We start from the raw sequence: 24,612 nt of genomic DNA, 5'->3' as shown, positions 1-24,612 counted from the left end.
ACCCCGAACCTAAATGCTACATAGCCATTCCCTCCATGTTTTCTTTTAATCTTTGGGGATTTCTTTGGTTTTTCTGTCTTCATATTGATGTTGCCTCAGGTTGACACTGGGGAACAGGTTATGACTTCCTATTGCTGTAGTAACAAAGTACCACCAACTCAGTGGTTTAGAACAATAGGGATTTCTTATCTTACAGTTTTGGAGGTGAGAAATCTGCAGTAGGTTTCCCGAGGCTCATATAAAGGTTTTGGAGGCTCTAGGGGAGAATCGCATTTCCTTTCTTTTTCTAGTTTCTAGAGACTGTCCACAATCCTGGGCCAGTGTACCCTTCTGTCTTCAGAGCCCCACCGTCTAATCTGACCACTGACACTGCCGCCCTCTTTGATTTATAAGGGGCCTTGTGGACACACTGGGCTCACACTGACCCTTCATCACATCTGTGGGTAGCATATTCACGGGTCCTGGGAATTCGAATGTGGGCATCTTTGGGGGGAGGGAGCGTTATTCTGCCCCCCATAGAATCTACGGCCCCACCCTCCGGGTCTAAGGCTTGCTTCCTTCCACCCTCCAGTTTCTGTCCTCTCCCCACCTCCTGGCTTTCTATAGGAGGTCTGCCCCTTTATCTCCAGGAGCACTCTCCGGTGCCCATGATGTGCCGAGCCTCCTTCCCCTCAACTTCAGTCTTGCTGAAAGCCTCAGAGTGCCAAGAGTTCCCTATCTTTTCATTACTTCTTTCCTCCCTGCCCCGCCCCCCCGCAACCGCACACCACCCCAGACTCCCAATGGCTCTCTAAAGGAGAAATGCAAAGAGTTATTGCTTTTTAATTACAAGTGCTATTGTAACATCTATAAGGAAGAACACTTTAAGCTTAATTGAGACCAAATGTGAAGTTAAATTAAATGAATAACTAATTAACGTAATGCTCCTGCATTAGCCCCAAGTGAGTGCTGAGGCCCAGAGAGAAGGCAGGTAGCAGGCTTCCGGGGAACAGTCAGTGCCCAGAGCCGAGGTGGGGCAGGGAACCTGGGGCCTGGGAGGCCTCGCGGAGGGGCACATCTCAGGGCCGGGGTTCCTCCACCTTTGCCATCTCCCCCGGACTCCCGCCCACAGCCCCCCTCCTCGTTGCCGAGACCAGGCGCCGAGCTCCGCACGCCTTCTGCGGACCCAGGGCCCCACCGACCCCCGCGCCGGGCACGAGCGGGCACGTCCCGCCGCTCCTCCGGTCCCCACGCTGCACTTGGAGGGGCTTGCTCAGCATTCCTTTCAACGTCCTCCCGCTCGCAGGCGCCCTCCTACCTTCTCAAACTAGCCGCCTGCCCGATCCCATTCGTCCTTCCTTCCGGCGCCTCGCACACCCGTTCCTCCCCCCGCGGCCCTGGGACCGCCCTCCCGGCCGCCCCTCGCCCTTCAGGCTGGACCGGCGCCCGGGGAAGCCTCTCCGCTCCAGTCACCATCTCCAGTGTTGCCCCCGGACTGTTCAGAAGTGTGTCCGTCTGTCCATCTTCCGCCTTTCCCAGACAAGCGCCGCAGGGGCGGGCAGCGTGCTGGACACTGACGCGTGTCCCTTCGCGCCCGTCCTCCGGGGTCACGTCAGGACCGCCTTCTAGGCGAGCACCCAGGCTCCGCGGTCGCCAGTGGGGAGGCGACGGAGTCTCCCAGGCTTCCCACCCTGACCCGAAACGGAAAGTTGGTGAACAACGGAGCGCCCTCTGCTCGCGTCTCCCCGCCGGGACGCGGGAAGAGTGCGCGGGCCCAGGCCGGGCTCGGCCGGGGGGTGCTGGCGCCATCTAGTGGCTTCCCTCCGCCAGCCGCGCCGATGCCTCTGCTCTGAAAGCAGCCTCGGGGAAAGCTGTCTGTAAGGCCAGGCCCTGGAGCACCGGCCCGGGGCGGGGGTGGGGGGGGTGCTGAGGACCGAGAGGTCCCGGACCGTCTCCTGCTTTCAAAGCCCCAGTGAGTGGGTGTCAGGCAGTTGGAGGCTTCCCAGTTTGTCACCGGGGCAGTGTGTACTGTGTCAGTGTTGCCCTGGCCAACGCCGCAGCTATACCGCCCGCGGGGTCGCGAGCACGGCTCAGGGAACCCGACAACCCGACAAGCCGTGCGGCCGGCCAAGCCCCGACGAGGACGAGCGCGGGCGCGGCGGGCCAAAGGCATCTGTATTGTGCTGACGGGCGGCGTCGGAGGTCCGCGAGCAAAGCCAAGAGCTGGCCGGCGTGCCGCAGTGCGGGAGCCGGGGGGCCGGGAGCGGGACGGCACGAACACGGGCGCGAGGGGGCGGGGGGCCGCAGAGAGCTCGGGCCACTGCCCGGGTCACACGGGCCTGAACGAACCGGCAGCCTGCCTTCTTGCTAGTCTCATCACCCTGGGCCCTGTGCTCAGGGCGTAGGTCCTTCTTCCGGGCCCACCGTCCACTCCGTTCCCAGAGCAGGGCTCGCGTGCGGGGAGCCCTCGGTCGTCACCGGCACCAGTGGCTTCAGTCAGGCCTGCCCCACTCCCGGCACTGTCCGGACATGTGCTCCTTCCCTGGGGACACAGAGGACTGGGACGATGAGACTGGGGCCAGGGAGGCCCTCACGCTCCGGGGAGGCCCAGCCCCAGGCCCAAGAGCGATACCTCCCTAATGACCCGCCCCTCAGCACCTCCCTTGCCTCTCCCTGGTCCTGGCCCCGGAGGATTCAGCAATAACACTTTAATTGGCTCGGGTCAGGAGTCAGAAAGAGGATCCAGTGCAGGGTAGAAGGGGTTCCAACATGGGGAAATACACGAGAGAACTGGCTCGTGGACAAAGGAAGGAAGCGAGGATGGGCGGCTCTGAAACAGGGTCAGAAATCCATGGACAGGGACAGGCCGATCACTGAGGCTCACTTTCCACATGGGAAGGAGAGACACACCTTTGCCGGGCCTTGGCCCATGTCAGGCCCCTGCCTTCTGTCTTGGAATCTGAACAAGCAAGAGTCTGAGCATATCCTTCCCTTACCAAGCTGGAGACACCACTCAGCTCTGATCCCCAACCCTTCTGCTTGCGCTTCCAGAGCTCAGGGCCGTGAGTCCTGCATCCCTCATGCTGGCAGGCCCCTTCCCGCCGAGAACCTCCCAGCCCCTCTGCGGCCCTGTCAGCCGTCTGTGCCCAGTTCCATTGTCTTGCCCCCAGTGGGGGGGCAGGAGGGAGCACTTTGGGCATCAGCTGGGGCCCTCCGTGCTTCTCTTCGAATCAGGACTTCATATCTCTTTATACCTGCAGGAGGGGAGAGAGGCAAGGGAAGAGAAAGTCAGACACAGACAGGTTCATAAGCTCCTGCCCCAGTGGAGGAATAGGCAAGGCAGGTTCGTAGGGTCCCTTACTAATTGCCTCTCATCCCTGGTCTTTGTCATTAGGGCTCCCTTCCTCCCCATCAGCGGCGAACAGCAAGCCAGGATGATAATGAAAACCTTGCAATGTTCGTGCCACATCTGACAGTCTGACCAAGCGGGATCACAGATCCCATCCCGTCCTCAGCCTCAGATCACCTTGTCGGGTGCTTAGGGATGAGCACCCCCATGTTATACACACAAACATGTGGCGGCTCAGAGGATATGCCCACGGTCTTATTAATGAAAGTGAGCCAAGAAGTCAGGATCGGCCGGGGATTTCAGGTTCTAGGCCCAGTGCTCCCCCTGCACTAGCAAGTTCCTCCGCTCCCCACACACCGGCCTTCCTCAGAGGCGGCCCAGCTCAGGGTGGCAGGATTCCAGAGAAAAGCAAGCCCCCACACACCTGGGTTCAAATTTAGGCTCTGCTGGAGGCCTTAGCCACATTCCCTGAGTTCTGAGCCTCTGTTCTGTCATCTCTAGATGACAGAACTGACCTCTCACGGTTGCTGAGAGGTAAGAGGCAGCGTCCGAAGGCAGACTCAATTCCAGGCACAGAGCAGATGCTGACTAAATATTCCCCCCCACACACTTTCTGCTGCTTTTCTCCCCCTCCCAGCGTCCCCTCAGGCCAGGCCCAGGAAGGCAGGCGGGGGGCAGCACCAGTCCCCCTGCTCCCTCCTCCAGGGCAGGCATGATAGACGCTGCTCATGCCTCCTGCTCTCAGTGTTGCTGCCCCTGAACCTGGAAGACGCCATCCTTCAGGGGAAGAGCTTCCCCGGATGTTGTGCTGGTCACCATGACCCCAGGGGCTCTTTCCACACATTCGCCATCCAGAACCAGGTCCACGGCTCCGGCCAGCTCCTCATTAGCCAGAACCTCCTGCTCAGAAGGAGAGCCAGAACGCCAGAGAGAACATTCCCCTCAGCACCAGCACACAGCCCAGCCTCTTGCTGGCTCTGCCTCGGCCACGACCCTATCTGTGCAGCCCCCATACCCACCACCGCTGGGCAACAGACAGAGAACACACCAGGCCAGCCACCGAGGCTTGATTTGAGTTTTATCCCAGAGGCTTTGATTGGTTGTTGCTTTGTTCTGTACACCCCAGGCAGAAGGGCCAGATGATCTTGGCTTCTGAACTTTAGGAGGCACGTAGGGCTCAGAGTCCGAGTTCAGAGGGAAAACGATTTCCCTGGATCCTGCCTCCATCCTAGGGGTACAGCCAAAGCCCTACTGCTCCCCCTAAGGAGAAGAGTCTGCCAAGCTCTGTGGCAGCTCAGGCTCCTTAGGAAACATTTCCCAAGCACCATGCTCAGCTCGGGTGGAGAGTCTTCGGAGCTGGCCCCCAAGGAACAAGAGAAAGTTGGAAAAAATCACACTGGAGGTGAGAGGATTTGCATGCAGGCCCCACTCTAAGGGCACATTAGCCACCAACTTGAAGAAAATACTCACAAAGTCATGGGACTTGAGGAAAATACTACCGCGGGGGGGTTAGGGCCAGACTAGAGCTATGGAGACACATGGGGACAACAGAGGACACATTAGTGGGGCTGGGGGTAGGGGTGCAGGGAGCACCTCCAGGGTCCGGCCTCAGTCCGGGCTGCAGGTGGGCTCAGACTGGGTGCGGAGAAGTGAGCACCGGTTTTCACTCCATAAGAGGTGAGGTTTGGGAGATGAGGCCACAGCTGTCTGGAGGACTGGACTCACCCTCTGTCTCTGCTCAGGGATGACTTCCAGGCTAGGAGCTCTTTGTACACCAACCGGCAGAGAAGCTGTGTCCGAGGCACAGAGGGAGGGGAGGGCGACATCAGCCTTGACCACACGGTTAGTCCCCAGTGCTAGGTGACTGGGGGTGGGGGGGACTGGCAGGAAGGAAGGTCATGGGCACACAGTTTCATGTGGCAGGGGGTGACCCACGGGAGGAAAGGGATTCTGAGTGTCGGGCAGCTGATCTCATTGTCCCAGATACCCTCATGGCCAATGCTTTGGACCTCCAAGTTTCCAGCCTGGCAGGACAGGACATTCACCCCCACCAATACCCATCTGTGTACCCCCAAGAACTCATACCAAGCAGGCCAGAATGTCGGCAGAGATGAGCATGTAGAAGACATTGTTCCAGCCTGTGGGGGAAATCAGCCCAGCTAGCAGAGGCCCCAGAGCAGCACCTGCGCAGAACACAACGTCAGAGAAGGGCACCCGACAAGGGGCCCTAAGCTCCCTGCCCACCCGAGGGCGGCATTCCAAGAAGTGTGCCCAAGACAAGGCTCAGGGCTCAGCTGCCAGGGGCCAGAAGCTAGAGTCACAGACCTATGGACCCAGTGCCGTCGATGATGGCCGTGACAGTGGAGAGTGCCTTTGAGTTGCCCTTCAGGCTCTTGTGAGTTCCCTGGGGAGAGAGAACGGGGTGGAGAGGCCAACTGCAGAGGCAGCACCAGGACTGGGAGTGGGACTAACTCGGGGCAAGGCAGCAACTGGGCCTTGGAGTTGAGAGGAAAGGGGAGGGGGGGGCGATGGCGGATTCTGAAGGACTTTGAGGATCTCCTATACCAGGATCTCTGTGCACCAGGGAGGGGGTAGGAATGTGGGGTATTGGACCTGGAGACCCCAGGCCCTGACCAAGCCCCCAGCGTCATGCCCAGCCCCAGGGAGGCAGCCCGCTTACCAGGTCAGCAGAGACCGCAGTGGTGATGAGTGCGTAAGGGCCATTGACCAGGGCCCCACAGACGATCAGCATTACTGAGGCAGTGACAGAGACAGCTGGTTAGGGATGAGGGGGCCACCTCCAGCCCCAGCCCCAAAGCAGGTGAGAGCCCCAGGCGTGAGGCTGAGAGCCTCCACTTCCTTGTGCCTCCCACCAACGCCCCCAAGCTGGCTTCCTGGGGCCCCCAAGGCAACGCTCTTCCTGTATGCTGGCTGGACCTGCGGCCACCCCCTCACCTACGGAGTTGGTAATCCCGTTCTGGCCAATGTAGTTATACAGGAACATCTGAGAGAGGAAAAGGGAGAGGCAGAGTCACACCCAGGCCTCCCCATGGGCTGCCTGGGTTAGACTGGAGCCCAGAAGTCTGGCACACCCTCTCCTGCCAAGGAACCCCACAGGCCACCTTACTCCTTTTCCTTCTCAAACCCAGACCTCTTGGTCTTTAATGTTCCCCGGGATGGGATGGAGGGTCTAAGATGTGGGAAGCTATTGTTTCCTATTTCTCAAAAAGGCTTCTGTCCTATCTAACCTTAATTTTTTATTCTTTCCTGGGCCAGAAAGTTTAGCAGCTGGCCTCCCCCTTCTCCACCAAGACCAAATCCTTGCTAACCCCTTTCCAAAATTCTCGGTCTGAATCTCTTTCCTGTGCCGCCCCAGGCTTCTCCTCCCCCAGCGTGCCCACGGATGTACACGCACACAGAGAGACGGGCGTGTGCATAAACGCCCAGGTGCGCACACATATCAGCAGGTACGTGCGAGCACGCGCGCTTCGCTCTTGAGGTTATACGCACCATGGGGGCGGCCAAGATCAGCATGATGCAGCAGGTGGTGGCCCTGCCGTTGGTGTAGTCCGAGATGAGCCCTGCCATGATGCCACCTGGAACACAACCCAGCTGCTCCAGGTGTGACCATGGCCTCCCGCTAGTGCGGCACCCCAAGCTTTGCCCCCCACCCCACTCGCCCAGGCATGGGCATCCAGAACCAGCAGAGCTTCTCCCTGTGAAGCCCTCCCCGCACCCACTGCTTTATGGGAAGATCAAACGCGAGGGTCAACTTTCTTAGTTGGGCAGGAGCCCTTTATTCTCTGATGCCACCTACCCAGGTCATGTCACATTGGACCCGTCCCTTCCTTCTGCACCCCCACAAGAGAAAGGGGCAATACTGCCCAGGGCAGAATACGGCAGGGCCTCACCCATGATGCCGCCAACATCGAAGAGGGTAGACAGGTCCCCGGCCTGTTTGGCACTAAAGTGAGCTGTGGAAAACACAAACATGTGGTCAGACCTGAGGGCTCGGAGCAAACGTCGTGGAGTGCCACGGCCAGAAAAAGCCCTGTGGAGCACCTGACCCAGTCCCACTGCCTCCAGTGTCAGAGGAAGGAGTGCGGACCCATGGGAAGTCATTGGCCAGGGTCACAAGTAAATTTGCAGCAGTCTGAGGCAGGACACCCTTTCTGCCCCTCCACCCCATCCTGTACTTCCTTCTCCCCTTGCAGGTTGGCTCTGACCTCTCAGAAAAGCCTTCCCCTGAAAGCACTGGGGTCTGGCCCGGGAGAACCCTGTCCCACTGGTCCACTTTGGCCCCGGGGGGCACCACTGCTCTTGCTGAGCCGCAGCTCAGCCAGCCCCCTTCGTGCTCTGCTCCTGAGCTCCTGGCCCGCCTCCACCAGGAGCCTCCACACCCATGTGATGTCTCCGCTAATGAACAGAGCCAGGAAGGAGACTCACAGGCAAAAGGGGACCTCAGGATTGGATAAAGGAGGGTCCAGAAGCTGGACCTGTAGCCTAACCCTCAAGGTGGACTCACTGTGAAGTCGGCACCACGGCCACAAAACAGAGTCCCAGTGTCCCCAGAGCTGCTCTGGTGCACTCCCTCTAGCTTTAGAGAGGCCCTGTGACGAGGCTGTTGGGCAAGCTATGGGCTGGGATTTGGCCTTGCCACCCTGGGGGGTGGAGGCCCTGGGCCCTGGGCAGAGCTCTGAGGGCAGAGGCGGGGAGAGTGGGCCCAGAAGGAGGGTGCTGCCGCTGACCCAGGCACCGGGCATCAATCCCAGGAGGCTCCTGGCAGCCCCTGGGGAGACGAGAGCGGTGTTCACCACCAGGCTTCAGGCAGAGGGGTAGCTCACCAGGCCCTCTTCCTGGGGGTGCAGGAGGCTTGCAAAGGCAAATCTGTCCCTGCACCATCCAGTCCCTGCCATCTACGACGAGCCAAGCAGGTGGAGGTGGGTGCTCCTACACTCAGGGCTGGAGAAGAAGTTAGGAAGGATGACAGAACACTTTGGGTTCCTAACCCCCAGCTCTGGTCCAAGGGAAGAAAGGTGGCTGGACTCAGGGTCTATGAGGTGGTGTACAAGGTCTACCTTCCGACTGAAACTAAATAAATAAATAAAGTCTCCCTTTGCCCTAGGAGAGGTTCCGCAGACATCCTGACTATGTTCTGGAGTCATGCGCATCACATGACAGACTTCCTCTCCCCAACAGAGAGGGCCTTGGCCTCCTCTGAGACCCCTTCCCCCCTCTTCTGCCCCTTGCTCTTACCCACATTGAAGATGTAGAGGGGCAGCCAGTAAAGGAAGGTGTAGCTGACCAGCTTGGCAAAGAGCAGGCACAAGGAGAACTCAACCACACCCTGGAGAGCACGACAGAGGGTGTGACGAAAGGCACACAAGACATGCTTGGCCAGGGCTAGCCCCGGGAGTGGCTCGGCAGCCCCGGCATGACCACCACCTACCGCACAAAGCAACCTCAAGTATATCTCCATCTCAGTCAAAGCAATGCTGCGCCAGGACAAGCCTCCCATGCTACCCTCCCCAAGTTGGCTACTCACCCTAAGCACCTCATATAAAGAAATTCTGGAAGCCACAGATCCCCCTGAGCATCCCCCCATCTCCTGACATCCATCAGGGACATCTAGAGAGCCTCTCACTCCCCTCCATTCCTTCTCACCGGGATCCGGAGCGCCCCAAGGAAGCTGATGGCGGCAGGCTGCGCTCTTGGCTCCTTGGAGCACCTGGCCGCACTCTCCAGACTGCTCTCCTTGTTAATGCAGGGACCGTTCCCAAGGTCCGCAGGGTTGTCCTGGTTCTCATCCAGCCCATCCTGGACAGAGAGGAGCCCTGGCTGTGGGCACAGCCAAGTACCACCGCCCACCAGCTGGGGGGATAACCCACGTGAGAGGTAGAGGCTCCCAAGCTGGAGGAGGTATGCGCCCCCCTCCGGGACCGAACGAACGTCCTGCCAGGCCCGATCAGGCAATCGGGGAGCCAACCCAAGGGCCTGGCATTGAGCCTGTGAGGTAACTGTGGGCGCACGGGCCCCTCCCCCAACTCCCTAGTCCTCTCTGGGACCTGCCCCTGAGGATGGAGTAGCAGGGCAGGGGGCGGGCTGGCGGGGCTCACACTTGTGTGGTGCTGAGGAGTCGTGCAGTCCACATCTTCTGGGTCTGAAAAAAAAACAAACTCCTAAGAAGGTTCTAGGCCCGGTGTCACTAACTGCCTTGCGGACCTTCATTCTCTGGCTCCCAAGTGGCCACACTAGCGGGCTGAGCTGTGTCCCAAGGCCCTCAGGGAACGCGGAAGAGGACAGCGGGGGAGGAGTGTCCTGTCACCCGCCCCGTCCCTGGCTCACACTTCAGAACCAGCATTTGCTGAGCACACCATGGGCCAGGCAACCAGGGGCCAAGTGCACAGCTCCCTGGGCGCTTAACCCACCCTAGCAAGTAGAGGCTGTTCTTTCACAGACTCAAGAAAATTGAGGCCCAGAGAGGCTCTTTGTGCCAGGCCACCCACACCGGTAATCCTCGGCTAGAACCAGCTGCCTTCTCCCAGGCCCCGAGAGGAGAAGGGCAGGCTCAGTGCTGAGCCCTGTGGGGAGGGAGGGGGCCACTCACATTCGATGAGAAAGAGGAAGGTGAGGACGCCCATGGCAGCGGTGATGATGCCCGGTACCACAAACGACAGGCCCCACTGCTCGTTCACCCACACGCCAGCGATCAGGGAGCCCAGGATGTTGCCCACGGATGTGTGTGAGTTCCAGATGCCCATGATGAGCCCCCGCCTGGAGCGGAGGGAGGCAGGACAGGGAAGGAAAGGGGAGAAGAGTAAAAGAAAGTCAAAAGAGAAGCACAGGGTTCATCACAACCGCCCTGGCCAAGTGCAAAAAGCTGGCTGCCTCCAGCCTGCAAAGCCCAAAGACAACCAGTCAGGGAGGTGGGGGAGGGCTTGCCTGGTGCCAAGCAAGTGACAGCAAGGCCTGGGGCCCTGCGCCCCTCAGTCAGCAACCGGAGCCAGCTCACAGAGGCCTTCCAGATGGAGCTCTCCCCACCCCGGGGACATCCAGCCCCCACCCCTCTCCTCCCTCTTGTCCCATGGCTGCTACTCTAACAGCACTTGCTGGTCCTCAACCACGGCCACCCTGCCTCCAGGGGACACGGGCAGTGCCTGGAGATTTTTAACTGTCCCAGCTCCGGGTACCCTACCAGCATCTAGAGGGTAGATGCTGCTAAACGTCCTGCCATGGGTAAGATCGCCCCACAGCAAAGAATGATCCGGCCCCAAATGTCCAGTAGGGCTGAGCTGGAGAAACCCTGCTCAAAAGCAACTTTTTTTTCTTTTTACCCAAAAGCCAATCAAGTATAAAATAATAATAATAATAATACAGTTTTATAGGCTTCATTTTTGCCTTCATGCAAAATGGAAATTCGTCGATTATGAGGAGAAAGTGTAACTAAGGTGGCCTGTTTTGTGGACTAAAACCTTATCCATGAGAAAATCAGTAATGCTTTTCAGTTACTAAAACATTTAACTAAACGTGAAAGTCAGCAAGACGGACGCAAGTTTCTAACCTTTCACCCTGAAATCACACTAGGGGCCATGAGTGACCTCCTCACTCCCCACAGGAGCCCTCCTGGGGTACCTCCCGCTCCTCCTCCCTCCCCACACTCACTTTCCCTTCCCGAACCAGTTGCCAACGCAGGTCACCACAGAGGGCCAGCCTGTGGTCTGGACAAGTCCGTTACAGATCTGTAGGGAGACTGGACGTAAATGGGACAGGCCTGGGCTATGCCGCAAACTCCCTCTGCCCCCTCCCGGGCTGTGGGGCCCTCCACAGCCTACACTTCGAGCACCCCCTTCACACACACACACACACACACACACACACACACACACACACACACACTGCCACAGGTGGATTCCTCCTCTGGCCCAAGACCCTTTCCTGCGGAGACCGAGGCTCTTGGGCAAACTTACCGAGCAAACAAATGTGTGATCTGCATGATGGTGAGAAGTGGGAAGAAGGACCCCAAAGCTTAAGAGAGGAGCACTGGGCTGGGAAGGGGTTATTCACCGCCCAAATCTGTTATTCACCACCCAAATCTGCCATGACCAGGGGGTGGCTGGGAAGGACTAGGGGCCTCCGCAATCCTTCCCATGACGGAGCAGAGGTCTGAGTGCAAGACCTCTCGTACCTGGATGAGCACAAAGTACCAGAGCATGTGGATGTTCCAGAAATATCCTAGGCCAAAGAGCGAGGTGAAAAGGCCACTGAGCAGCATTCCAGCTGAAAGGTAGTAACGGAGGGGAAGCCGCTCCCCAAAAATCCCGCTGGAGAAGAGAGTTGGACCTGTGGTTAATCACCAGCTGCGCTCCTCAGCTCGGCCACCTGCTTCCTCCCCGACCACACCACTGAGCCAGCCCTGGCCCCGGGGACCACCGATGACCCCTGTGCTGTCTGCCACCTGTCGGGGGGGGGCCCTTGGGTCCCCACTCACTGGACTTCCCTGCCTTAGTTGCCACTGATGAACATGCTCCTTGAAATCTTCTCTCCTTGGCCTCCTCACCCCCCTGCCCTTGGCTGACCGCTCCTTCTCACTGACTTTCCCTGGGGCGCAGTCCCTTGCATCAATTCTATGGCTTCAACTACCACCTACATGTTACACAGCTCCAACCCGGCATCTTCCCCCCTGATCTCTCCCCCTGCGGGATCACACCCAGATGCCTTCTTGGATGCCCCCCAAACACATGCAGCTCAGCACTCTAAGACTGAACTCTCCCTCCTCCTTCCCCACTCGGTCCCTTGGCGTGCGCCCCTCGGCTGAGTGAGTGTGGCACCGCCATCCTCTGTCCCTGAGCCACCACACTGGTGTGGAAGCAGCTGTTGATGACTCGGGCACTTCCGCTAGGCTTCCGTGAGCCGTTGGAAGGAAGTACCCTACCTTCTTCACCTTTGGTTCCTGGCAAGAGACAGCAGGCTTGCTGCGTCAAACCCATGTTTGCTGGGCTAATTTAGGCCCAGGAGAGAATGGGGCTTTTCCTAGCCATGTCTGTGTCCAGGGCCACCCATGAAGGATCCCAGTTCAGAAAAAAAACCATACTCCAGTGATACCATGGCCACTGCCATCTGAGAGAATAACCTCAGAGGGAGCATCCAGGGAAAGTCTTTCCAGGAAAAGAAGCTACTAAAAACGGGATCTGCCAGGTGAAGGAGTAGGCCGGGTGACCGTGGGAAGGAAAGGAGAATGGCCAGGGGCTGGTGGTGTGTGCCCACGTCTTGGCCTCCTATCCGCCTGGGGGAGCCATCAGCTCTGGACCCCCCCACTCTGGGACAGTCGCAGGCTCGGCCTGTCCCTTACCTGATGAACATGCCAATGGCGTAGGCCACAAGGAAGGCATTGTCCACGGCCCCCAGTAACTCCTTGTAGTTGTTCTTATCTGACAACAGATGGGAGAGACAGAGAGCTGGCGCTTGGCTGCCCCCGCAAGAAGCCCTTTCTGGCCCCGGACAACCTCTTCCGGGGGCGGGAAGATGGCCAGTGGGGAAGAGCATCTTGCGCCGTTCCTACCAAACGGAGCCCAGTCACACCACGTCGTGTCGTTGAGGCTGTAGCTGTCGTTGATGGGCTTGACCAGCTCCGAGCAGTTCTGGTGCAGACGGCTCTGAAGAGGCAAGAGGGTGCACAGGTCAGGGGTCACCTCCCAGAGCCAGAGCCCACTCAGCCCAGAGACGAGCAGACAGTCTCCGTCCCCAGCCACACCAGCACCACCCCGCTCCTTCCTCTGGCATCTCCCCCTGCAGGAACTGGATACGGGGCAAGTGGCCGCGTCAGACCCTCGGTGAAGGCCAAGGAGAGTCTGAGCAGAGCCCATAGGGCCCAGGGTCCCTGCCCTCCGGTTCCACCCACACCCAGCAACACTGCTGTCAAAAGGAGCACCCAGGGAAAGCTCTCTAGGAAGAACAACTACTAAAGTCGGCCATGTGAAGACGTTGTCTCCGTGACTACGGTTAGGGATTAAGTTCCAGACCATTCTACTAGAGTTTATTTCTGGGGGGGCCCAGCATCTCCTGCATTCTTCCTTACCGCCAGGCCAGCCTCACCTTGACGACACTGATGGGCTTCCTGGACATGTGATAACAGGTATAGATGAAAAAGGTCAGCAGCAGGATGAAGCCTCGGAACCTGCAGGGAGAGGCAGCTGTCTGGGTTAGCGGGAAGTGGGCCTCAGCCGGAAGCTCAGGCGAAGTATCCCACGGGGCCCTCTCTGGCAACCCCAGGGCCTCAGCACCACCGACGCTCCAGCTCAGGGTCCCCACCAGACACAAGTTCCTTGGGACAGAGGCCAAGGGGAGGGTGGGAACAGATGCCCAGAGGCCAGGGTGCAGAGAGCCCTCTCTGGTCCCCAACACCTGAGGCCTTCCAGCAGAGCTGGCCCAGCACCAGCCCCCTAGACAACACAAATTATGCCCGCCCTCTGTCCCCCCGACCGCTCTTGTCACCTCCCATCACCTTTACTGTCCTATGACCTCACGAAAGTCAGGACACCCCTGTATGTGCCTACGTATACTGCTGAGACAGGGTAGCAGCCAAGTAGAATTGTTTTTAAACTTCCAGAAATGGTGGGAGCAGGTGGGAGGCTGCCATGGCGGACGGGTCTGTCTCTAGAGGGAGCGCACTACTCCTCTGAAGCCTTGAACACACCCGGTAGAGCAGCGGCTGCAGCCGAGGGCGGGGCAGAGCCCAGACAGCGCTGGGAATGTAGCAACGGTGGAAAAGCCCGTGCCAGAATCCACATCCTCGTCCCCAGGCCCAGTCTGGTCCATCCCACTGGACAGAAGGATCATTCTTTCCATCTGTGGCTCACACATCACATGTGCCCTCTCCCTCCCCCACTTCTCATCCCAAGGACCGGTCTGGGATGGAAAGAACAGTTCAGCGAGGCCCACTCAAGTGTCTACCCCATGCCCGGCCCCTGCCCTTCTCCGAGGATCTGGGGGGTGGGGCTTGATGTCCTCCTGAGTCAGTGTCTGCTTCCCCAGCAGAGCATCAGCTGAGCTGAGTCAGCAGCCAGCAGCCAGGAAGTACATGGAAAACAGACCTCAGAATGGACCCACAACCCAGGAGAAAGGGGGAGGCATTAGGAAAGATCCAGAGCCTTGGGTTATTCCAGATCTCATAGAGAAGGATGGGGAAGGGTAGGAGGGGCCCTGAAGCCCTTTCTATCCCTCAGCTCCATGAACCTAAGGGACAGGCATGGGAGCTCACTCTGCCCTCTTTAGGGATCTGCCTCCAAACCCCAAACTCACTTCCCCCAAATGTGCCATGAAGGTTACCGCTTGTGAAATACAGGGGGATTTCAGAAGAGCCTGGATTTAGGTTGGGCTCCCAGGCTGCTTCTTCCTTCACCCTGGACTTGAGCCTCCTACCTGGGTTCTCTGACTCCCTTCTCTCCGCAACCAGTGGTCTAACCCCGTTCCCAGCCACCCTGCTCCTCCCACACGCACTCCCCACCTCCATTCCATTGCTGAGCCTGCAGTGGGATGGAGCAGAGACTCTGGCCTGCTGTAGCCTGCCCAGATGCTCCCTGGAGAGCAGATAAGGAGGATCAGCAGGGGCCCACACTAATATCCTGACCTGTGAGATTCCAGCCCTGCCCTCCTCCAAGGGCCCGGCCTGCCCTTTCCCCCAGCTCTGACCCCAACCTCCAGTAGAAAACCTGACACCCAAGAGAGCAGAAGAGTCATGATTCTGGGGGGAGTGGGGTGTAGGGGGGGCAGGAGGTCCTCAAACATGTCAGGCCTGGCATCAGTGTGCTCACGGACTTCCTCCCTGGACTCCAGAGAGGCTCAGGGAGGAGCTCAGAGTCCCATGGCTCGCTGGGCAGAGCATCCTCGGAGCCAGGCCTCCTGTTGGTCCAATCCACTTCCCAGTCTGCAGTCCTCTTTCCATTCCATTCCACCTCGGCAGCTATTCCGAGCAGGCGGCCAAGGCGCCACCTTTCAAAGGGGCCTGGGGTCACGGATCGGGTGCAGGGCTGAGCCAAGCTGATCAAGGGCTGCCAGACTCAGAGTCTCTCACAGGAAAGACAGCTGAGGGGCTTCTGGGCGTGTGGAACCACAGGTTTCACTTCCCTTCTCATGAGCCCTTTCTTCAGAATCAAGAGGCCCCAGGAAGGGAGTAGGGACCATCTACACAGCGGGCCCCGGGGGGCTGTGAGGGGAGGCATGGCTGCTGGGGTGCTGGGCCAGGCTGGGCTGGCAGGCCAGGGACGATGAGGCCCCCCGACGGTTCCAGGTGAGGCCGGCTGCCCCGTGACCCTCTAAATCTTTGTTAGCAGAAAGTGGCACTTCTTAGAGTCCTCCCCTCCCCCAGCCCAAACTGGTTACTCAGTAACCAAGTTAGGTAGAGAGGCGAACTAGCTATCTCCTAACTGCTAGCAGGCCGTCCAGACTTGGCACTGGGACTTCTTCTGAGGTAAGGACAAGGATCAATGTGTCCCAAAGCAGCAACAGGTTAAAAACAAACAAAAACCCCTCAGGACCTACTACGGCCGCCAGCACAACAACCCAAAACCACAAGAAGCAGCACAGGAGAGGGGCTTTGGCCTGAGGAGGTGGTGGAGAGCAGCCCCCGTGCCCCGGCAGCTACCCAGTCAGCCCCAGGGCCTGCTTCCTTGCTTTGCAGCCGCATTGCGACCCTCCCCACCCCCGGTCAGGCCAGTGGGGACTTAAGCGCCCTCATCAGCCATCCCCTACGTCCCCGGGCCTCAATCAGGGGCTGCTGGTAGATGCCTAGGCTGCTCAGGTAGCCAGGTGACAGACTGGCTGTGGCTGTAGGTGAGCTGGGCGCTTGCCCTGAGGAAATGGGACTTGGTGGCCTGTCCTTGGACGTGCCTATTCTGGGACCCCGCAGATTGTAAAGGATAGAGGCTGGGAACAGTAAGAACCAGGCCAATGGCGAGAGTGCCACCACCCCACCCCCTCCCAAATCCTCCACTGCCCCTGGGAGACACCCCGGTCGGGGAGAGGCCCGCCTGGAACGGACGCCACAGGGCTGAGCCTGGAGCCAGGCCTTCAGCATCAGGATGGGGCAGGCGCAGGCCGCGTCTGGGAGGGCCCAAAGCCCTCCTGGGGCAGAAAGTCAGCCCAAGCAATCCTCTACTTGTTCCTGTTCCTCCAGCTGGGACTCAGGAGCTTGCTCAGAGAGATCAGCTTGACTCAGAGCTTGGTCCCAAGATCCTTTCCGGCAAAGGGAGTGATTGGCCGGTAGGCACAAGAAGCCCAGGACTTTATAGGAGAAATGAGTAGAGAAGATCATGATCACTTTTAGGAAAGAGGAGAGCTTGGAGAAGGAAGCTCTGTAAGGGAACCCTGAGTACTCAGACAGAATGGAAAGACATGACTTTCAGCTACAGCGTGATGTTTTGTTTAGGCAATTGGAAACCTCTGGAAGAGTCTGAGAGTTGGAAGGGTTTGGAAGGGGTGGTCGACGCTATGCAAACAGCACAGATGGAAATGCGCTGAGGATGGCAGAGTCTCTCTGAGACTCCTCTCGAGAGCCTCGCGAGGCCTAGCCCCATGCCTCGCCCTCATGCACCCCTGCCCCTTAGCGTGAAGGATCCGGGGTACGAGGCATGAGCTGGGGGCCCAGAGGACAGCAGCTGCACTGCCCCCCTCCCCCAACACACACACCAACTCAGGGACAGTCACGTGGGGGATCGTGGCCTTCAGAGACTCTGCCCCTGGTGTCTGACCTCCATCCTGTTGTTACTTTGGGGTGGTTCCACTCCGACCTCAGCACTCAGTCACTACAGTTTGAATGGAAGAAGTAAGGCCTTGGCCAACCACATCGACCATTCCGGACCCACCCCGGGCCCTAAGTCAGATACCCTCCGCAAAGCCAAAGGATGTCTGAGTCTGCTCTGCAAGAAGGGAAAGAGGAAACGGCAGGGAGGAAGAGGAAGCAGAAGGCGGCTGGGGCGAGGGCAGCAATCATGAGGGCGGGGGAGGGGACACCACAGGGTCATGTGCTCTGTGACCAGCTCTGACACTGGGGGGTGGGGGCAGGGACAATAACGTGTCCCCCAGTTTCTCCTCCCGGATCTCCAGTCCTTTCCAGAGCAGCCCCTCACGGCCACAGCTCATGGTAAGGAGCCCTTTCTGTGGCCCTTACCAAGCACTTCTTCGCAGTTACCAGGAAAGCCAGACAACACAAAGCTACTCAGGCGGCATCGGGGGCCCCAGCAGAACAGGGAAAAGAACGTCAGACTGAGACCAAAAGAGGCTGAGTCCTGCCGCTGACCGTGGCCTTGCGCAAGTTGTTGAACTCTCTGAGCCTCAGTTTGATGTTCTTTTAAATAAAGAAAGAATAAATAAATAATCAGGTCCTGCACGCAAGAGTGTGAGAGGGTTGAGTGAGATGGAGCAGGTAAGGAAGCATCGGGCGAACGGCAGGGTCTGGGGCTGCATTCGAAGGTCTTCTGTGTCTGCTGAGGGTGGGCGCTCCGATCTGGCAGTGGGAGCCCTTGGCAAACTCTGGAACAAGAGCCATTTGTTCTGGTGGCAGCCAGCTGGCAGCCTTGGCCTTTCCAGCTCACAGGGGAAGATTAGGGCGTGGGGAACAAACAATGATGTGGGAGGTCACAGCCCCTGCCTTCCTGCCTGCCCAAAGCCTTCCTCCCCCCCGGATTCCTGCTCATCCAGCTAGTCCCTCCTCCCACAGGCTCCTCTCCTCCTTGTCCTGAGCGCCTCTCCCTCACAGGGCCCCAGGAAACGGCCCCAGCCCCGTAAGCACCGGCCACAGTCATCTCTGGCCAGGGGCCCATGTTCCCAGCTGCCCCCAGACGTGCCCACGCAGACGCGAGGCCAGAAGGCGGGCACCGGCCTGGGCCCAGGCTGGGGGCACTCTCAGGCCATGAAGGAGCTCCCCACCCCATCCTGACACAGAGGAGGAGGGGCAGGACAAACACCTGCCTGGGCAGAAACCTCTGGGGCTCTGACTTTCGTTCGCACACTCCCAGCCGCCTGTCTCTCTCAGGCTGGTCTCCAGGGACCGCTCCTTCCGCACCCTGGGCCCCTGCCAGCTGCAGCTACATGGTGTTGGTCCCCAGCAGAGCGGAGCCACCGAGCTAAGGCGGCGTTTTCCTCCTCTCGAGGTTGGATCCATCCCTCCGTCCACGGAAATGCACAAGCGCTTAGTGGTGACCAAGGACTGACTAAGCTAGGCACTGGGCCAAGTGCGTCCCACAGCTTCTCATTTAATTTCACCATAACCCTGTGGTGTAGGCACACGGTCACTTCCATCTGAAGCCTCAAAGGGATCGAGGGACTTGTGTGAGGCCAGCCGGCCCCGTGATCTCTCCCCTCCCACACTCTAAGCAGGAGGAGAGCAGCAAGACCCCCGGGCCTGGGAGTCGGACTAACCTGGATGCAAATTCCGGCTCAGCCATGTACTAACTAGGCGGGGCTGGACAAGCTACGAAACTTCTCTGTGCCTCATTACACCCATATGTGAGGCAGGGAAACAAATCATGACTAATCCACGATGTCTGCCACAGAGTAGTAGAAACAGCGAGGAGAAGGATAGTCAATAATTCAGGTCTAGTCAGTGCTTAGTATGAGCCTGGCCCTGGTCGAAGTACTTTACACGTTGTACCTCACGTAAGGCTCACACAGTCTGGTGAGGTAGGCATCCCTAGTATCCCCCGCTCGCCACACAAGGAATCCAGCCTCCGGTGTCCTAGCCCAGGAAGGTCTAGCTAGATCTGCTTTCTTCAATTCTGCTTAAATGCCCTCCTTGGGGACACGTGGAAGCAGTAAGTTTGAGAAGAGATTGATCCTTAGTTCCAAGAAGGTAGGACCAGGTCTTAATCATTACTACGAGCCCCAGAGTTCAAAATAATAACGTGCCTACGGTAGGCACCACATTAAATGTTTAGTGTTTGATAGGAGTCCAGACCTACACCCAGCAGGAAAGAAGGAAAAGGACACTTACTGAGGGCCCTTCATCAGCCACGGGAAGTCAAGAATGTTCTCATATCGTGTTTATCCTCCAGAACCCACCTAATTTTCACCAATGGGGAAACCGAAGCTTAGAGAAGTTAACTGCACAAGGCATACAGTGGTGAGAGGGTTTCAATCCAGATCTGTCTTAAATCTGGGAGATGTTGGAGAATACAGTACATAATTGGAGTGATACTTTAAAAAGTGTGCGTCGGGGCGCCTGGGTGGCTCAGTCGTTAAGCGTCTGCCTTCGGCTCAGGTCATGATCCCGGGGTCCTGGGATCGAGCCCCGCATCGGGCTCCCTGCTCTGTCTGCTTCTCCCTCTCCTGCTCCCCCTGCTTGTGTTCCCTCTCTGGCTGTCTCTCTCTCTCTGTCAAATAAATAAAATCTTTAAAAAAGAAAAAAGTGTGCGTCATCCTTTAAATGACGAGTGTGGTGTGGAAAGCTGTGTCAGGTGTATCCATGAGCTCTTCTAAAATACTGGTATGGGACAGGCTGTTTCTAATTACCTACCCTCCCCAACCCGATTTTCTCTAAAAGAGAAGTTACTCTGGTTAAAGGGTACAATTAATATATATGAATGAAACTCTATTAGGAATAATAGTGGCAGACACATACAATTTGGCATACACAGTGATGAGATTTTTTTTTTTTTATTAAGAAGAGAAAAAGAGAAGTTTTATCCTAAAGTAAAATGACTGGTCATTCCAGAATAAGAAAGAGCAAATAAAGGACAAAACCTGAATGGATAAACTTATAAAAGGCTTGTGAAAAGAGAATTTGATTTGCTTTGGATGATAGTATGTGCAAATAATGAGTCTGAAAATAAATAATTATGTTAAAGTTTTGTCCAAATCTGGTTCAGTTTTCATTTATTCATATTATTTTCAAAAAGAGGCCGTGGTTCCTTTAGTATCAAATATATCGATGTGAGAGTAGAGTTTGGTTTTCTCTCTGTAAAAGTGACAAAATTTTCTTGAATGTTGGTTATTGGTCTGCTCCTAAAGAGAGGTTGTAAAATGTTATGCTTTTACCTCGTGGGTAATCTGCCTAGATCGCAAAAATCTGGTGTCTTACAGAAAAATTTTCCATACTTTTTAAAACAAACATTTTTAGGAAACAGCTAAGTTTCTTTACAATGTTACCTTCCATGTTTATTTTTTACTGAACTATCATCACTTTCAAATGGGTAGACAAGAACAGTTTCTTAGGCACGCATGATAAGCATTCAAATGTCCTAATAACTTTTGAATTTTTGCCTTCCCAAAATCAAGTCCTAAACTTAGCAAAATAAAATAAAGCTTTCTGGACATCTTTTATACCTAGAATTATCAATGAGATGTCCAAGAGGGCCCCTGGAAAATTTGTTTTTTCACTTTTTAAAAAGAGAGGTGCTGCAAATAATTAGTTTTATTTCATATGTTGCTATTGACCAACTGCATGGAAATAATTGTGAAATCAGAAGAGACACTCAGCCTCGTCTAGGTTAAATTTCTAAAGGTAAAATGTTATTATTTATATAAATATTTCACAAATTGTATGCTACATGAGCAGTTCCTCCAGATTTCTCAGTGCCCTCCGGGTCCATGATCTGCTCCCGTGAATCAGCGCCCCAGCGGTGCTCTGTCTGATGATAACAATACAGGGCGACCAGTCACGATTTCAGTTCTGATTTAAAATGTTACCTGGGCTGCAACCTTCTTTAATTTGAATCGAACACCTTCTAGGTCAGTGGTTTTCAACTCGCGATGTACATCAGATTTCCTAGGGAGTTTTATTAAAATACAGAGGTGTAGGGGCACCTGGCTGGCTCAGTAGGAAGAGTGTGTGACTCTTGATCTCGAGGTCGGGAGTTTGAGCCCCACGCTGGGTGTGGAGGTTACTTAAATACATAAAATACACATGTGTAGGACATACTCCAGACTTACTGAATCTCCTGAGTTGATATTCTTGGTATATCCTTGGTATATTATATAAATTATATCTCAGGATTTTTAAATATCTCAAGATTTTTTTCTCCTTACAAATTGTGTTCATCCATTTTTATAAATCAAGATGTAATGTTCACCATCTTCTTTGCATTTACCTTACTATGTTTGTAGACGTTGTCTAGATTTTTAATTGGCTCGATTTCGTTTTGCATAGCTCAGGAACAACCACATTTCCTGGTTAGCCGCATTATTCTTGTCATGAATTCTCATCAGGTTGTTCACTTTGGAAAAGTATCTCTGTCACTTACAGTTTTTTCATTCTGATGCTTCCTAAAGGCTCTGCAATCAGCTATAGACCAAAGGTTTTATCTTTACCAATCGAGAACTATCTCAGAAAAGCACTGTACCAGGCATTCAGTCTTGGGGACAGGCTTCCCATGGCATTGCTTACACATCTTTAAGAACATACCAGTGCATTGAGTCAGGATTTCCAGAACTCTAGTGAAGAAGCAGACAGATTTATGAGATTGCTAACCCAAGATTCAGGGGAATAAGAATCACATAGGCCTAAGTGAACTGATGAGGGATGGCTGTCATTTATGTTTGGAGTATTGTTGATATTATAGTGTTTGATTTTCTGGAAAGAAGGAAGCCCTTTCCGTTTCTTCTTCAGCGGTGAATAATCCATAAGGATTTAGTAGACTCTGTTTTTGTAAACTAAAACGAAACACTTAACAAATATCTTATTCTCCCTACCAGACAGCCCCACCCCCCAAATTCAGAAACTTTTGTTGAGTCTTCCCGCTTTTCATAACAATATGGTTATTAGTAAAAGTTCAATAAGAAACTGTCCTTTTGTTGTTGTTTTTGAAGTAGGCTCCATGCCCAGTGTGGAGCCCAGTGTGGGGCTCCAACTCACGTCCCTGAGATCAAGACCTGAGCCGAAATCAAGAGTCAGATGCTCAACCGACTAAGCCACCCAGGTGCCCTGTCCTTTTTTTTTTTTTTTTAACACGGATGTAATTAGAAAAATTGATTATGTAACCAAGGCCTTATGTGGAATGTCATATTTGACAATGATGATCCTTTAATCAGATATAGCCAGCCCCTTTTAAGGAACTAAGGTGACTGCGTGGAGCCAATACTAATAAAACCCTCCCAAGAAAACTGGCTCACTGTGCTCCCTTATAGGCAAATAGGAAGGTCATTCCCCAACAGGCCCAGGATAATTAGGATATTTGGGGGACTTCAAGAAAAGAGGAATTTGCCCACATTTATAGGTACAGCAGTAAACCTAGTGTGAAAACCAGTGTCGTGGCTTCCTAATCTCAAAACAGTAAATAATAAATAATAAATAATAATAAATAAAGGCTTTTAAAAGTCCAATCTAAGATTTCTTATGAAAACTTCCAGCAAAGCAACTCAGCAAGGCCTATACTGTAGATTAACACTCTTGCTGTACCTATATACAGAATCAGATCAAATCTAATGAGACCGGCCTTATTTTTTGATCAAGAATAATCTTTGCAACTATTTTTGATCAAAGCAGGGGAGACTTCAGGAAAAAAAATGTTTCCCTGGGAAACTGTGCATTGTCTAGAGGACACCCCTCCAGTTATCAGATTTTAGCCTTTCCTTGACTTTGGGCTTTTATAATTCTTTGAAGTGGTAGGTAACTGGTAAGTCATACAAACTATGTGTATGAAATGACAGTCTCAAGTTAATAGTCTTTCCTCCCAACCTGTGGAAAAACCAGTTTTGTCTCAATATTCCTGATTTACAAAGGGGCAAGTTCTTCAGATTCTTTTTTAATTGTGGTAAAATATACATAACAGAAAATTTACCATTTTGAAGTGGCATGAAGTACCTTTGCATTGTCGTGCAACCATCCCCACCATCCATCCCCAGAACTTTCCATCTTCCCAAGCTGAAACCCCGTGCCCATTAAAAAGTAACTCCCTCTTCACCCCTTCCTGGACTTTTTAACTGATCATAACATTTTCTGCCTCTCTCATTATAAGTAAAATAAAATCTTTAACACATGTTCGTTTTTATATCCTATCAGAGTCATGATTTCATCTTTTAATGAAAAATATTTTAACAGGCCTAAACTCAAGAAGCATCAAATAAGTAATGTAAATGAGTGAAGAAGGCTGGAAGCGAGTGAGGGCGGTCACCAATTGGCAAGCACTGTGGGTGATCAACCATCCCAATTTGCCCAGGACGGAGGGGGTTGGGTATGTAGGATTTTCTGTCTTAAAACCAATAAGTTGGTCATCTTAAGAGCACCCACCCTATCTAAAGGTGATCCTCAACCCCTAGTAATATAATTTGGGAATTTAGGCCTGGTGTTGCTAAACTGTTTTTCAAGAGAAGCCAGGGATCTGGCTATTTACGTTAACTTTTACAATTTGTAAATGATGGCAACTAACACAATGTTCAAAAAACACTGTGTAGACCAAGCAAACTGCTCCAGTGTGTGGCCTGTGATGGAGAGGGAGCTGAAAGCCCTCCACCGCACCGCACAGCCCAGCGTGGTCAGGAGGAAGGCTACTGCAGAAGCCCGGGCACTCCTTGGTGGGGGGACGGTTCAGCCCACGAGCAGCTGCGGCTCTGATCTGAGAGGTATGGCCCTCGGGGCCCCGGACCCCCTCTAGGTGAAGTCCCAGGACCCCTGAGTTCTGGCCTCTGTCTTATCCAAGGAGTAGGAGGGAACAGAAGGGACACTCCGCCACCCCACCGGCCCCTGGGCTCCGTTGCCCAGCATGCAAGCCCAGGTTCGGTGGGGCGCGTGAGGCGGCCTGTCCAGCGGCACCCGGCTCGTCCCCCCCGGCCCGGCCGCCGGCGCTCTCTGCCCCCGGCGCTCCGGGGCCCGGGGGGAGCTGCTCCGGAGCCCCGCGCGCCTCCCTCCCCCCCCCAGCCCCGCTCACCAGCTGTCCCTGGAGAAGGTGCGCAGGAAGCAAACACCCGGAGCCAAGGAAGACCGCATCGTGCCCGGCCGGTATGCGAAGCGGAGAGGGTGGCCGACGGAGGGCGCGGAGCCGGGCGCGTGTCCCTCGCTGGCAGTCTGCCGGGTTTAAATGCCCCGCGGCCCGGCCCGCCCCGGCTCGACGGCCAGTCGCCCGGAGCCCCCGCCCCCTTGCACCTGAAGGCCCTCAGGGTCGGACCCGTCGCAAACCGACCCGCCAACCTCTGGCACCTGCATTTTCTTGGGCTCGGCCTCCCCGCTACGGACTGGCGGCCCTCGGAGCTTCTAAGGGCTCCTCCTGCTTTGCACTTTTGCTCACTTCCCGCCTGGGTACCGAAAGCTGCGAGCCCAGACTATCAGCTCTCTGCGACCTTCCGTCGGCCCCGCAGCT

The 24,612-nt window shown here is 55.4% G+C and overlaps 1 protein-coding gene across 1 annotated transcript; it reads right to left on the bottom strand.

The window, feature by feature from the left end:
- Positions 1–868: 868 nt before the first annotated feature.
- On the bottom strand, positions 869–24,612 carry SLC37A2 (solute carrier family 37 member 2). Its single transcript, XM_032426407.1, has 18 exons — positions 24,184–24,612; positions 13,421–13,502; positions 12,888–12,981; positions 12,678–12,756; positions 11,514–11,649; positions 10,991–11,067; positions 9,936–10,102; positions 9,445–9,488; positions 8,993–9,145; positions 8,585–8,675; positions 7,240–7,302; positions 6,839–6,924; positions 6,284–6,332; positions 6,009–6,082; positions 5,654–5,732; positions 5,414–5,511; positions 5,054–5,118; positions 869–3,233 (listed from the first exon to the last, which is right to left on the bottom strand). The coding sequence occupies exons 1-18, from the start codon at positions 24,240–24,242 to the stop codon at positions 3,218–3,220; spliced, it is 1,512 nt and encodes a 503-aa protein (XP_032282298.1). The 5' UTR covers positions 24,243–24,612; the 3' UTR covers positions 869–3,217.

Source organism: Phoca vitulina, unplaced genomic scaffold, assembly GCF_004348235.1.
Source record: "Phoca vitulina isolate PV1807 unplaced genomic scaffold, GSC_HSeal_1.0 scaffold34, whole genome shotgun sequence".
Taxonomy (NCBI): domain Eukaryota; kingdom Metazoa; phylum Chordata; class Mammalia; order Carnivora; family Phocidae; genus Phoca; species Phoca vitulina.
The sequence above is the reverse complement of the archived record's forward strand: the minus strand, read 5'-3'. Positions and strand labels throughout refer to the sequence as shown.